Source organism: Rhinoderma darwinii, chromosome 4 (genome assembly GCF_050947455.1).
Source record: "Rhinoderma darwinii isolate aRhiDar2 chromosome 4, aRhiDar2.hap1, whole genome shotgun sequence".
Classification (NCBI taxonomy): Eukaryota; Metazoa; Chordata; class Amphibia; order Anura; family Rhinodermatidae; genus Rhinoderma; species Rhinoderma darwinii.
In genome coordinates, this window is record NC_134690.1 from 170,366,539 (window position 1) to 170,382,279 (window position 15,741).

General features: G+C 43.1%; 1 protein-coding gene across 1 annotated transcript; it reads right to left on the minus strand.

Annotated features, from left to right (window-relative positions):
• Positions 1 to 6,699: 6,699 nt before the first annotated feature.
• On the minus strand, positions 6,700 to 15,502 carry C4H2orf72 (chromosome 4 C2orf72 homolog). Its single transcript, XM_075861843.1, has 3 exons — positions 14,813 to 15,502; positions 12,127 to 12,210; positions 6,700 to 7,615 (listed from the first exon to the last, which is right to left on the minus strand). The coding sequence occupies exons 1-3, from the start codon at positions 15,453 to 15,455 to the stop codon at positions 7,554 to 7,556; spliced, it is 789 nt and encodes a 262-aa protein (XP_075717958.1). The 5' UTR covers positions 15,456 to 15,502; the 3' UTR covers positions 6,700 to 7,553.
• Between the last annotated feature and the right edge of the window lie 239 nt (positions 15,503 to 15,741).

Sequence of the window (15,741 nt, forward strand, 5' to 3'; positions counted from 1 at the left end):
AAAACCTATATACATATAGTATCGCCATAATCGTACCAACTCGCTGAATAAAGTAAAAATGTCAGAAACCCTAAAAAAAAACGGTGTCAGAATTCCTGTTTTTTGGTCAGGATTGCAAAAAAATTGAATAAAAAGTGATAAAAAAAAATAATAAAAAAATAAAAAAAATCGCATGTACCCCAAAATGGTACCAAAGAAAACTACAGATTGTCCCGAAACAAATAAGCCCTCACACGGCTCCGGTGGTGAAACAATAAAAAAATTCTGGCTTTCAGAATATGGCGATGCAAAATGTGCAGTGTTCCAAAAGCGGTTAAGATCGGACGCCATTTATCAGTGCGACACCGGCCACACATCTATGAATTATTATTTATTTACCGCATTATTATACACTCTTATTATTCCCTGATGTACTCTGCCCAGCTTACATATGCCCCCTTATTATAAACTGAAATACCAGCAATACCCCAAACAGAACTACTACCAAGTAAAATCTGCGCTCCAAAAGCAAAATGGCGCTCCCTCCCTTCTGAACTCTGCAGCGTGCTCAAGCAGCACTTTGCGCCCACACATATGGCATCACCATACCTGGGAGAACCCGCTTAACATTTTAATAGGTATTTGTCTTCTGTGGCACAAACTGGGCACAACATATTATGCACTAAAATGGCATATCAGTTGTATATTGCAATATTCACTTTGAACCATCCGCTGTGCACTAACCCCTTTGCGCACTATGACTTAATTGCCCGTCATGGTGCGGGGGTTGATGTATGGAGCGGGCTCACGTGCTGAGCCCGCTCCATACGCTGCGGGTGTCAGCTGTGTATTACAGCCGACACCCAGGACTAACGGACAGGTACAGCGATCGCTCTGTTACAGAAGCCTGTAAAAATAACAATATACTGCAATACATTAGTATTGCAGTGTATTGTACCAGCGATCCAATGATCGATGGATCAAGTCCCCTAAGGGGATTAATAAAATGTGTAGAAGAATTAAAAAGTTATTAGTAGTGAGAATTATTTTTTTTTAAAGTTAAAAAAACAAAACCACCTTTTCCCATTTTTCTTCTAAAGTAATGTAAAAAAATGAACAAAATCGGTATCGCTACGTCAGTAAAAGTCCGAACTATTACAATATACCATTATTTAATTCGCACAGTGAACACCTTAAAAAAAAATTATAATTGAAACCGCAAAAAATCGTTTTTTTTTGTCACCTTAGCTCTAAAAAAAAAATGTAATACAACTTTTTAATCACTTTTTATGTACCACAAAAAGGTACCAATAAAAACTGCAGCTCCTCCCGCAAGAAATAAGCCCTCATACCACTCTATTGATGGAAAAATAAAAAAGTTATGGCTCTTGGAAGGCGGGGAGTGAAAATCTAAAATAAGAAAGCAAAAAATGGATCAGACCTGAAAGGGTTAATTCATTTCTAATGAAAAACCGCATGACCACATATGGGGTATTTCCGTACTCGGGAGAAATTGCTTTATAAAAAATGGTTATTTTTTTTACCTTTATCCCTTGTGAAAATGAGAAAATGCAACATTTTAGTGGAAAAAATTTTGATATTAATTTTCGCGCCCTAATTCTAATAAACTCTGCAAAAGACCCGTGGGGTGTAAATGCTCACTATACCCCTAGAAAAATTCCTTGAAGGTTTTTCCAAAATGGGGTCACTTTTGGTGGGTTTCCACTGTTTTGGTCCCTCCAGTGCGCTGCAAATGCGACATTGCACCGAAAACCATTCCAGCAAAATCAGAAATCCAAATGGCGCTCCTTCCCTTCTGAGCCCTGCTCTGGGTCCAAACAGCAGTTTATTACCACATATTGGGTATTGTCGTAATCGGGAGACATTGCTTTACAAATGTTGGGGTGCATTTTCTTCGTTATTCCTTGTAAATATTACAAATTTCTATGTTTCAGAAAAAAAGTAGATTTTAATTTTTACAGACTAATTCCAATATATTTAGTGAAAAACCTGTGTGGTCAAAATGCTAACTATACCCCTAGATAAATACCTTAAGGGGGTCTAGTTTTCGAAATGGGGTCGTTTATGGGGAGTTTCTATCGTTCTGGCAGCTCAAAGCTTCTCCATATGTACAGTGGGGCCTAAAACATTTTCAAGCAAAATAGTCGTCCTAAAAGCCTCCGGGTGCTCCCTTCCTTTGGGGCCCTGCCGTGTGTCCAAACAACGCATTAGGGCCACAATGTGGGTATTTTTGAAAACAGGAGAAACAGGGTAATAGATTTAGTGGTGTGTTTCTTCATTTTCATGTTCGCTTTACAAAGAAATCGGTCTTCAAACGGATACTTATATGAAAAAAGTGAAATAATTATTTTTTTTCACCTGTTATGCATTAAATTTAGAAAAAAACTGTGGGGGTCAAAATACTTACTATTCCCCTAAATAAATACCTTATGGGGTTTCGTTTTCTAAATGGGGTCATTTGTGGGGGTTTCCATCATTCTGAGACCTATGAGCCTCTGAAAACCTGGCTTGGTGCAGGAAAACAAAATGAACTTCAAAATTTATAAAATTATTATTCAATTTGTAAGTCTTCTAAATTGCTGAAAATTGATTTTTTTTTTTAAAAATTGCTGCCAAAATAGAGTAAAGAGATGGAAATATATATTTAATTTAAAAAAATTGTACAGTATGTGTGTACATATGTGACATATTGCAGTTAAAACTAGGGAAAAAAATTGTCATTTTTACAAAATTTCTTCCATTTTTTAATTAATTTCTGCAAATTGTATCAGTCTACTTTTACCACTAAAATAAAGTACAACATGTGACGAAAAAACAATGTCAGAATTACTTGGATATTAAAAACTTTCAGAGTTATTCTTTGATAAAGTCAGACATACCAGATTTGACAAATCTGGCTTGGTCATTAACCCTTTCACGCCGCAGCCCTTTTTCAGATTTTCATTTTCGTTTTTCCCTCCCCACCTTCCAAAGGCCATAACGTCTTTATTTTTCCGTCGATATAGTACTATGAGGGCTTGATTTTTGCGGGACAAGTTGTAGTTTTTCGTAGTACCATTTATTTTGCCGTATAATGTACTATAGGAAACAGGAAAAAAATTATTTGTGGGGTAGAAGATGAAAAAAAACTGCGATTCCGCCATGGTTTTTTGCGCACCATATTTACGGAATTCACTGTATAATTAAAACAACATGTTAATTTTATTCTATGGGTCAATACCATTACGCCGATACCAAATATGTGTAGTTTTTTCTATATTTTACTACTTTTACAAGTAAAAACCCAAGTGTAAAAAAGAACATTTATTTTGTTTCGCCAAATTCCGAGAGCCGTAACTTCTTTATTTTTCCGTCGATTAAGTTGTATAAGGGCTTATTTTTTTGCGGGATAAGCTGTAGTTTTTAATAATACCATTTTGGTGTAAATGTGACGGTTTGATCACTTTTTATGGGAGATTAGGTGAACAAAAAAAAGAGATTCTGGCGTTTACAATTTTTTTTCTTTTTTACGGTGTTCACCGTGCGGGTTAAATAATGATATATTGTGATCGTTCAGACTTTTACGGACGCGGCGATACCAATTATGTTTATTTATTTAATTTTTTTACTATGCTCTAGGGGGAAAATGGGAAAAGGGTTTTTTTTTTAACTTTTAATTTTTTATTACACAAAAAAACAACTTTATTTAACTCATTTTTACATTTTTTATTAGTCCCCATAGGGGACTTCAACCAGCGATCGTTAGATCGCTTGCACGATATACTGCAATACTAATGTATTGCAGTATATCGTGATTCTGACAGTCTCCTATGAAGCCCTGCTGGAGGCAGAGCTTCATAGGAGTAAAAAGATGGCGGACCTGGGGGACTTCGTCAGACCCCCAGGCAGCCGTTTGAACCAACGGCTCCCCCCAATCTCGCCGCGGAGGGGCCGTTGAGACGTTACAGGGGGTCGCCCCCCTGTTTTTAGTCATTTAAATGCCGCGATCTCCATTGAACGCGGCATTTAACGGGTTAAACAAGCGAGATCGCACTAAAGCTCGTAACCCGGAAGTGTCGGCTGTAACACAGCCGACTCGCTCTATGGAGCGGAGTCAGCCCGTGAGCCCGCTCCATATTCCCCCACCCGGCGTGCGCCGTATATACACGGCGGATGTCGGGAAGGGGTTAAGGTCCAAACAGGCCCGGTCATTAAGGGGTTAATCACCATTATGTATGTTTACATCATTACTGGCAACCATGTCTGTACCTTCACATTGCACTTTGTCTTTGTGCAGTTTGTTTTATATTGTACTTTGGCTTAATCACGGTTTTATCTTAATTGGGCTGTGTGAGCCTTTATATACTTATGACCTGATGTGTTTTTATGCTTGAAAAGAGTCCTGTTGGACTGAAATGTCGCACGGGTGAATAAACTGCTGATGCCTTTTTTGGAAGTGCTGCCTCTGTCCATTTCTTGTTTGCTTGGGATCCTTGCGTAGGCCAGCGTGATCCTGTAGCCTAGTACAGAGTTTCCCAACCTTTTCGGACTCGAGGTAGCACTTGAAAAATAAAGTTTCCTTAGGGCACCCCTTCCAAAAATTGTTTCGAGAAAGATAAAAATGGCTAAAAACAACTCATAGGGCATGTTCAGACAGCGTTTTTTGTAAGGCAAAAAAAATCTGCCTCAAATTTCCTTCAGGAATTTTGAAGTAGATTTTGTATTGACAGTGTTGTGTGACCTTTTTCTATTTGTTTTTTTCTGAAGCCATTGAAGCTAATGCAAAAGACACAGGCAAAAAAACCTCCAAACGAGCGCCGCAGGTATTTTCTGCCTCCTATTAATTTCAATTGGAGCGAAGAGGTGGAAACCACTTGAAGAACATCAGCCCCCCACTCACAGTACAATGACCATCAGCCCGCCACTCAGTAAAATGACCATCAGCCCCCCACTCACAGTAAAATGACCATCAGCCCACCACCCACAGTAAAATGACCAACAGCCCACCACTCCGATTCCCCCTGTAGATAGTGCCACAAAGCCCCTCGTAGGTAGTGAAACACAGACCCCTGTAGGTTGTGCCACACAGCCCCCTTGTTGGCAGTGCCACACAGTCCACTTAAGAATGCGATAAAACGCAAAACGCGCATCGGGGCGCTATACCTGGGCTCACGTTGTACTCTAGCACACATGGGTAAGTTATCCTACTAGGATTTTTTTCATCCACTTTTCGAAAAGGGAGGTGGGTTCGCCCCTTCCTTTTTCATTACTCCTCGTATACACACATCTTTTTGGTTGGATACCAGACCATAGTCAATGTTGCGGTTTTGGTAGATTTACTCCTTGACTGCCATTTCTCTTATGTGGATATATATTGAAAATCACTAATAATGTTACCCTATACCCATTGTGCATTTTTGTGCTTACAATGAATACACCATTGTTTTGCATCATTAAACATTTACGTGTAGCCGCTGTATATTTATGGGACCCTCTGTTATTGTATTTTATCTAGTATATTTTGAATAAAAGATTTTATATTTTTCATATTTACACTAAATAGTGCATGACTCCTTGTTTCTCTTTACTAATGATTCTGTTGAGTTTCTATTTGTTACTTTTTAAAATTTTTGGAGGTGAGATAGTTTTTTGAATTACCTAGACAAAGTGTTACTTGCTCTGGGAGATATGTTTGCATTATGCAGGCGCTACGGTAGTGGACTGCCTTTCCGTAATGCCTGTTGTGTTAGAGCATATGTTATAGGCACTTTCAATTTGTTTTAATTTTTTTTTAAACCCCCTCCCTTAAAGAGGCTCTGTCACCAGATTTTGCAACCCCTATCTGCTATTGCAGCAGATAGGTGCTGCAATGTAGATTACAATAACGTTTTTATTTTTAAAAAACGAGCATTTTTGGCCAAGTTATGACCATTTTTGTAGTTATGCAAATGAGGCTTGCAAAAGTCCAAGTGGGTGTGTTTAAAAGTAAAAGTCCAAGTGGGCGTGTATTATGTGCGTACATCGGGGCGTTTTTACTAGCTGGGCGTTCTGACGAGAAGTATCATACACTTCTCTTCAGAACGCCCAGCTTCTGGCAGTGCAGACACAGCCGTGTTCTCGAGAGATCACGCTGTGACGTCACTCACAGGTCCTGCATCGTGTCAGAAGAGCGAGGACACCGGCACCGGAGGCTTCAGTTGATTCTGCAGCAGCATCGGCGTTAGCAGGTAAGTCGATGTAGCTACTTACCTGCAAACCCTGATGCTGCTGCAGAATCAACTGTAGCCTCTGGTGCCGGTGTCCTCGCTCGTCTAACACGATGCAGGACCTGTGAGTGACGTCACAGCATGATCTGGCAGAAGATGGGTGTTCTGAAGAGAAGTGGATGATACTTCTCATCAGAACGCCGAGCTAGTAAAAGTATTAAAAACGCCCCGATGTACGCACATAATACACGCCCACTTGGACTTTTGCAAGCCTCATTTGCATAACTACAAAAATGGTCATAACTTGGCCAAAAATGCTCGTTTTTTAAAAATAAAAACGTTACTCTTATCTACATTGCAGCGCGGATATGCTGCAATAGCAGATAGGGGCTGCAAAATCTGGTGACAGAGCCTCTTTAAGCAACCACTGAGCACCTCTGCATGTCTACATTGCAAAAACTCTTATTTGGGCACATCAGCGTACAAAAGGACATCTCAGTAAAAGATCTGCAAACTCTATATATTAAATTTATATTTTAAAATAAAGAATTTAAACAAGTTCCCAACCAAACTGTGAGGTGTCGGTGTTCCAAATAATATCTAAATGTCGTGTCACTACATATCTTTCTTTCTTTCCAGAGAGGAGCACACCCAGACATGACCTTTGTATTCCTCAGAGATAAAGGTGTTTTACAACCGTTCTGCATCACATGATCCTGAAGTGCATCCTGGAATCTGTTACTGCCCGTGAGACATGGCCGCAACATGTATACAATGTAAATTGTTTAGAAAGAAAACCGGTGCAGAAATATTTTGGTCCCAAAACGCATATGGTTCTGGCAGCGGCCTTAGCATTTAGAATATGCTGTATGTATCATGCCATTGTGCCAGTTACTTGCACCGCAAAAATGGACCATGACACGTAGGCCCTTTAAGATGTAACAAATTTATGATCTGGCAAATAATGTGAAGAAAAAACAAAAAAAACTCCTCCTGCATTTCGGCGCAGAAGAAAAATGCTGTTATTTACAATCTTTTTTTGGCATTAGGGTTTATTGACGGTTTAACCGCACCATGTGAATATACCCTTAGGCCCCCTTGCACACGCTGCAGACTTTTTTGCAGAAATTTCTGCAACAGAAAATCAGTTCCATTCACGTAAATGAGGAGGACGCTGCAGCAAGGAGAAAATCTGCAGCATGTTCAGGGGGCCTTTAGTGTAAGAATCAAAGGGGGGCGCTCATAGCACAATTATTAGATCTCATGACAAGGATCCCGGAAAAGGGACAGTTCTGCTGATCAACGCTTCATTCACAGGCTGGATGTTCAGGGTTAACCCCCGCAGAGATCGTAAGCATCAGCTGTAGTCTAAACACAGTCTCCATTGGGATAGTTCAAGACATTCAAGGCTGTTCCTTCATCCAGGTGCTCTGCAAATCAGAAAAACCTTGTAAGCGGATTACACTCTTACAATTTATAATACAGGCAATGCACTGGTGACTGAGCAACAGGATCTACATTGTATTCCAAGACAATTGCCCAGAAAGCTTTAGCCTACATCGGGTCTTTACAAGACACACACATTATAAATGTCAGAAAACAGCTCTATAAATTTCCTGGCATCTCAGCATGGAAGGAAGGTGAAGGGGAATCCCATGACTGCAATTTCCTCAAAGAGTGAGCTCACTGAACTGCAGGTATCTCCAATCTGTCAGTAATATTATATAGTAAGATCCTGAAAGCAAATAGTAACCGGTATGCCAGTGTTAAATAAATGCCCCACTGCTGCTGAAACCGGGCACTGGATCTGTCATTTACATAAACAGCAGCAACTAGGACCCAGCAGAAAGTGGTTTTCCTTTTCCTTTTCAGTGTTAAAAACACATGCCGTTTAAAGTGGATGACATGTCACTTTGTGCTGCCCTGTCCGAGAGCGTAAAAAAAAGTGACAAGCTCTTTCAGCGTGCCATCACTTATTTCATAATGTTAAGATGCTTCTGAGTATATATACTTTATACTTGGGGCACGCAGCCAGCGATATAGCCAATAAGTCCAAGTATATTCACGTTGCCCCAACATTCCCCTGTGGACTGACACTTTTCTCCCTATGCACAGGTAATAGGCAGGGAAAAGCACGAATATACTTGGACTCATCGGGGCGTTTTTTCTTGTAGGCCTCGATAGAACCTCAAAAGGGCCTTTAAAAAACACTGCATGTACAAAATGACAATGAGGGCTTATTCAGACGAACGTGATATACGTCCGTGCAACGCGCGTGATCTTCACGCGCCTCGCACGGACCTATGTTAGTCTATGGGGCCGTGCAGACTGTCCGTGATTTTTATGCAGCGTGTGTCTGCTGCGTAAAACTCATGACATGTCCGTTCTTTGTGCGTATTTCGCGCATCACGCACCCATTGAAGTCAACGGGTGCGTGAAAATCACGAGCACCACGCGGAAGAACTTCCGTGGGACGTGTGTGATTCGCGCAACAGCAGTGAAAAGTATGAATGTAAACATAAACGCACCACGTGCTTTTCTGTTTACAAACATCCAAATGGCGTGTCATAATGATGGCGGCTGCGCGAAATGCACGCAGCCGCGCATCATATGATGCTGCCTCATGGAGCTGTCAAGTGGGTTTTGCGCAGGCAAAACGCCGCGTTTTTTGCGTGCGCAAAAACGCCACGTTCGTCTGAATCAGCCCTTACCGTGTGGTATAAATAACTTTAGTCAGCGGGTCGTTACAATTGGGGCAATACCAAATTTATATAGTTTATGATTTACTACTTTTACACAGTAAGCACTCTTCAAAATTTGTTTTTGTGTCGCCATATTTTAAAGGAACAGTGTCACGAAAAAAATAATTTTTTACATCAGTTTGATTTTATAGTGTTTTATTAAAAACTTTTATATTTGTGGGTTTGTGTTTTACTTTTTATTTTTGAACTTTTTCTGCCATTTTTTTTTCCATTTCTGTATGTGTCGATTAACGACACATACAGACATGGAATACGGCAGCTACAGTCCCATAGTGAATGCTAACGGGGCCCGTTCCATTCACTATGCTGTACGCCGTCTGTGTGGGCATGCGCCGCTCCCACACAGTCCAAGTTGAACTGCGCGCCGTCCGGCGCCATTTTCTGTAGACCGGAAGTCGCGGCCGGACAGTAAGATTACTACTTCCGGTCGCGGCTTCCGGACTTGTCCACTTGGAGCGGCGGTAGCAGACGGACCGGCGGCGACTGGAGCAGGTAAGTTATTTCTATGTATGTTCGGGTTTTACTGTGTGTTTACTAGTGTATGTAAACCTACTACACTGTGTATTAGCTCCAAAAATGGTGACACACAGTGTAGGAGGTTTGACCGTTCAATCCCCTCGTTTCTCCCGGCACTAGCCAGGATAAAGGAGGGGGGGATTCTGAGAGCTCACTAGAGCGAGTGAGTTTTCCCAAATTTTGCAGCATAAAGCAATGTGGTTGATTTACCACATGCAATGCTGCAATTTTGGGAATTGCTCCATCTAGTGACCAGCACTGGGAAGTGTTATAAATTAGAATCTAATTTATAATATTTCCTGACTAGTGAAAAAAAGTAAAAAATTAGTGTAAAAATGATTAAACATTGTTCTAACTGTTCAATAAAAAAAAACAAAAAACAAACACTCGCAACACATTCCCTTTAAGAGCCATAAGTTATTTTTCTGCGGACATAGCCTGATTAGGGATTTTTTTTGCGAGATGACGGTATTGATACCTTTTTGGAGTATATACACAACTTTTTGACCGCTTTTTATCTAATTTTTTTTGAAGGCAGGTTGAAAAGAAAACAGCAATTCTGGCAGTTTTTTTATTTTACAGGGTTCACCGTGCAGGTTAAATAATGTAATAATTTTTATAGTTGGGGTCACTGCGGACGCAGCGATACCAAATATTTGTAACTTTTTTTTTATAATAAAGCATTGTGTAAGGGGGAAAAAAAAAGTGGAGTTTTTCATTTTTTTACTTGGGATTCTTTATTTAACTTTTTAGGGGACTTCACTATGCGATCATTTGATTGCTTTTAGAATACACTAATATTTCTGTATTGCAGTGTATTATTGCCTGTCAGTGTAAAACTAACTGGCATCTGTTAGGCCATACCTCTGGCATGGCCTAGCAGGCATTCACTAAAGGCAGAACTGGGGGCCTTTGCATCTAAGGCTTTAAACAGGCAGGATCGATGCAGATTTCGATCCCGCCCGCTAGAGCAGGTATGCTCCAAGCCCTCAGCTACATCTAGGTGCTGAGAGCAGGGAGCTTTTACTCCTCATGGCGACACGGTTTTATTCTGATACAGCGCCGTAAAAGGCTACTGCATCAGAATAAAGCCCATTAGTGACCGATGTAAAAACACCTATGGGCAGTCACTAACGGGTTAAAGGACATGTCTAAATACTGTACAATAGGCCTTTTCTAGTGACCCAGTCAGCAAAGACCACTTACCTACCAGAAGCAACCGGCTGATTATGGACATTTATACAAATTCTGCAAATAAATACACTGTTGGTGGCCATAGCAAGCAGTCCGACTCCACCTGGTGTTTCTATTATAATATACACTATATGGATAAAGTATTGGGACACCTACTGGAGCTGTAGTGACATCTTAATCTAAATCCATAGGCATTAATATGGAATTGGTCCCCCCATTGCATCTAAAACAGCTTCCACTCTTCTGGGAGGGTTTTCTGCCAGATTTAGAAGAGAGTCTATGGGAATTTTTTGTCCATTCCTCCAGAAGAGAATTTGTGAGGTCAGACACGAATATTGTGCCTGGCTAGCAATCTCCGTTCTAGTTCATCCCAAAGGTGTTTGATGAGGTGGAGGTCAGGGTCCTGTGCGGGCCAGACGAGTTCCTCCATAGCAAACTCACCCAACCATGCCTTTTTGGAGATTGCTTTGTGCACTGGGGCACAGTCATGATGGAAGATAAAAGGGCCTTCCCCAAACTGTTCCCTCAAAGCTACAATTGTCTAAAATGTCTTGGTATGCTGAAGTATTAAGAGTTCCCTTCTCTGGCAGTAAGAGGCCTAGGCCAACCCCTAAAAAAAAACAAAAAAAAACCCCATAACATTATCCCTCCTCCACCAACTTTATAGTTGGCACAATGCAGCCAGGCAGGTCACGTTCTCCTGACATTCACTAATTCCGGAACTCGTCTATCCGAATGTCAGATAGAGAAGTGTGATTCGTCACTCCACAGAACACGTTTCCACTGCTCCAGAGTCCAGTGGCGGCGTGCTTTACACCACTCCATCCAACGCATGCCATTGTGCTTGGAGATGGAAGGCTTGCATGCAGCTGCTCGACAATGGAAACCCATGCCATGAAGCTCCCGGAGCACACTTTTTGTGCAGATGTAAATACCAGACAAGGTTTTGAACCCTGCAGTTATTGAATCAGCAAAGCGTTGGCGACTTTTATGCAGTGGTCTGTCACTTTGTGACGGAGTTTCTGTGATTCCTAAACACTTCCACTTTGCAATAATACCACCCATACTTGATAATGCAATATCTAGGGAGGGGGGGGGGGGGGGGGGGGGAGGGTGTATGAGAAATTTCACAAACCAACTTGCTGCAACGGTGCCATCCTATTACAGTACCACGCTGGAATTCCGGGATGTCATTTGAACGACCCATTCTTTCACAAACGTTTGTAAAGGCAGACTGCATGGTGAGGTGTGGATTTTATATACCTGTGGCGATGGGACTGAAACACCTGAATTCAATGATAAAGAGGCGTGTCCCAATTCTTTTGTCCATGTAGTGTATATGTATTTACATACAGCACATGCTTGGCTGATGGACATGTTTTGCTCAGAACTGCTGTTCTAACTTGAAGTTATTGGACATAACGACATATTCCCTTTAAAGCCATGGGTCATTTGTTCTGTCAGATTACCTTTCTGAGCAACGTCCTCCTTTTTCCACCTTCTCCATGAGCAGCACCTGGATTTCATGTTTGGCTTCTGCCTCCTTTGTTCATCTAGGGGGGGGGGGAGAAGGAAACGTGTGTGGTCAGTCAGCTTCTAGGAGGCATAGGGAACATTCACAATTAGCAGATTTAAAGTAGCCAGATCTGAAAGCGATTTTAAAAAGATCATTCCGATCTCAGACATCCACGGTATATGCACACTATATGCCATAAGGGTATGTTCACACGGCTTATTTTCACCCATTTTGTGCGGGCCGTAAACGCCCCAAAAAAATGGAAGCTGAATGCCTCCAAACATCTGCCCATTGATTTCAATGGGAAAACCTGCATTTCGTTCCGACGTGGTGTTTTTTTTTACGCGGCCGTTTGAAAAAACGTTGTGCAATAAAAATGCCCTATAAAAAGTGCATGTCACTTTTTGAGCCGTTTTTTGGAGCAGTTTTTCACGTTCAATAGAAAAACCGCTCCAAAAACGTCCGTAAAAAAAACGGCTCAAAATCCCCTGGAAAATAGCTCCGTATTTTACAGCAGTTTTCAGTTTAGCGTGTGAACATACCATAAGGCTTCGTTCACATCTGCATCAGGGCTCCGTTCACGCGTTCCGTCTGAGTTTTCCATCAGGGGAACCTTGACTGAAACAGATGGAAACTGTAGGTTTCCGTTTGCATCACCATGGATTTCAATGGTGATGGATCTGGTGCAAATGGTTTCAGTTTGTCTCAGTTGTGCAAGGGTTAAGTCGTTTTGACAGAATAGCGCAGTCGACTACGGTATCGCTTGTCAAAACGGCGGAACCCTTGCACAACCGAGACAAACGGAAACCATTTGCACCGGATCAGTCACCATTGAAATCAATTGTGATGCAAACGGAAACCTATGATTTCCGTTTGTTTCAGTCAGAGTCGCGTTAATGGGTTCCCCTGATGGAAAGCTCCGACTGAGCCCCTGAACGGAGCCGAAGTGTATGATGTATGAGGGTTCCAGCTGTGGGACTCACACCTATATCAAGAATGAGGGTCACCCGACCCCCTGTCCTGCCTAGTGAGTTACAGAAACAGCCGAGCAAGTGCTGTGAATATGCCATAAATGTCTGTCATGAGACAACACCTATAAACCACTAAGTGACAACTGATCAGATTAGTCCTATGAGATCAGGAAAGCCTTTTCCAGTGCTTGATAGATCAGATGCGGTCCTTGACTAATTAGACCCTATTCACATCTGTATCAGAGGCTTCCGACAGAGATTTGGTTTCTGGCCAAAAACTTGCAGCATGCCTCACTAGTATGTCCGGCAAAACAATGAAAACCATGACGAAGATCAGATGGAACCCATTAAAGTCAAATGGTTCCGTCCGACGCCGTCGGTTTTCGGTAACGCAACGTATCTCAAGCTTTGGTATTTTTCCATCATAGGAGTAGAACAACGGAACCCAGATGTACACAAGCACTTCTGCAGCTTACACAGAGAGGTAATACAAGCATGTGAGCAGAATATAGTCCTTCAACAAAACCTCGAAGATGGCCAAAGATGGACTTTTAGAAACCGCAAATCCTTTACAGTAACTGAGAATTAAGATAAGAACTCAGGATTATTATAGTCCCACCATACAGTGACGTATAGAGGATTGACGAAGGAGGGGGTTAAATAAACAGACAAACACCACAAGCCGCAAGTGCTTAGCTTGGTCAATGTCTAAGAGGACAGGGGGGGGTTGACCCCATAACCCCATGCCTCCGTATTGGTGTGAGATACATGTATTACACTGGTGGGAATGTAGTGGGCGTCCTACTCAGGATGATTCATGTCAAGTAAGGCTAGGCTCACATCTGCGTCAGGGAAACGGAACGGAGCCCCGACTGACAAACTGAAGCCATAGGTTTTCGTTTCCATCACCATTGATTTCAATGGTGACAGAGCCGGTGCCGATGGCTTCAGTTGGTCTCCGTTGTGCAAGGGTTCTGTCGTTTTGACGCGATGAATAGCGTAGTTCCACCTCTGGGACACGCACACGTCTCCTGAATAGAGATCCCCATCTGGCTGTCGCAACCAGGTGCAGAAACAGTGCAGAACTGGAATTCCAGAAACAGCAGAGCTCACTGGCCTACACTGCGTCTAACTCCCATAAAAGTGAACGTAAAGAGCGCAGCACAGCGACCTATGCTGTTTATGGATCTCCTGTTCACTCACCAGGCTGGACGCGGTTAGGGGACCCCTGTTCAGGAGATAAGTGTGGAAATGCCATAAACATCTGTCATGAGACAACCCCTATATGGGGCAGCTATTGAACTATGCCAGGTGGCACCTTTTGTAGCCAGCCTCTATTTTTTCCCACACGTGCCACTGGAAAGCCCTGCCCCATTTTTCCACCTCACAAGGACACTTTGTGGGGGTTGAAAAAAGTGGCAGACGGTTTGATGAATAGATATTCTGGCGTCATTGGGAACTATGCCCCACTGGTCTCCAGTATGAAGACTTGTGCAGATAGAGTGCAGCAGTTGTCTATGGCAACCAATCAGATTACAGCTCTCTTAGGTAGGCATGAGGGAAAATGAATGAAGCAATCTGATAGGTTGTTATGGGCAACGGCTAAACTTTCTACGTGTACTGCCTTTCATACAGGAGGTCCGCTGAATGCCTGGGAGAGGTTTTTACCTGCCGCAGTGAGCGCCTCACACGCCGCTATCTGGACTTCTCGCCGGCTCTCCTCGTGTCCGGGTAGAAGAGCAGCAGCTCGGACTTCAGAGCAGCGACCACCCCCAGTGTTCACCGGGAAGACGGATCGGAGGAGGAAGAGAAGAGAGGACACCGCAGACTCGGCACATACAGGCTTCTCCTCAACGGTGGCCTCCTGACCATTTACCTTATTGCAAGACTGCATAATCACCCCGACCACAGCGCCCCCTGCAGGCAGACGCTTCCGTATATCTCTCAGTATTTCCCGCAGCTGGCGCTGAGATGCCGGGGGTACCAACGATTCTGACCGGCACAGGAAAAATACCAGTCCGAAGCGAATAGTCCGGTTTTGGGCTAACTGAGGAGGCTGCGGCTCAGTGGCCGCTTTCTCCCCCTTGCAGGGAGAGTCATGTTTCGGGTGTCCATGCTGCGAGGGTCCTTTATCTTTAAATATATCTCCTCCATTCACCAGCTCGGCCGGGAACACCTCCCGCAGAAAGCTCTCCAGCAGAGCCCGGCTCTCCGCCCGGTCCCACAGTTCCCCGACCAGCAGAACTTGTTGGGGACCCCCGAAGCGCTCCAGCACATCCCTGAAGCGGCTCTCCGTGCAGTCCCGCGCCATGCCGGCCCTACTATCATCCTGTTACCCACACACAGTACATACTACACACATACATAGCCGCAGCACTGAGCGCCCTGCCGGAATATAGCCCAATAAGGAGGAAGCTCAGAGGATAGATCCTGCAATCACTGCCCCGGATCCCGGCCTGTCGCCTTCTATAGGACAGGCAGTGTCACACCCCACACTCGGGTCCAGGTCCATCGCCTCCCATTGGACGATAAGTGACACTCCCACCGTTTACCACACCCCTGAGTGCAGGCTCATCGCTAACCTTGACTCGGAGCTT

Bases quoted from the DNA above. Each gene is read 5' to 3' on its own strand.
- C4H2orf72 (XM_075861843.1), bottom strand. From the start codon at position 15,455: ATGGCGCGGGACTGCACGGAGAGCCGCTTCAGGGATGTGCTGGAGCGC. The intron at 12,211-14,812 runs GTAAAAACCTCT...CCCCCCCCCTAG, and splicing joins TGAGGCGCTCACTGCGGCAG to ATGAACAAAGGAGGCAGAAG. The intron at 7,616-12,126 runs GTAATCTGACAG...TCTGATTTGCAG, and splicing joins GGAGGACGTTGCTCAGAAAG to AGCACCTGGATGAAGGAACA.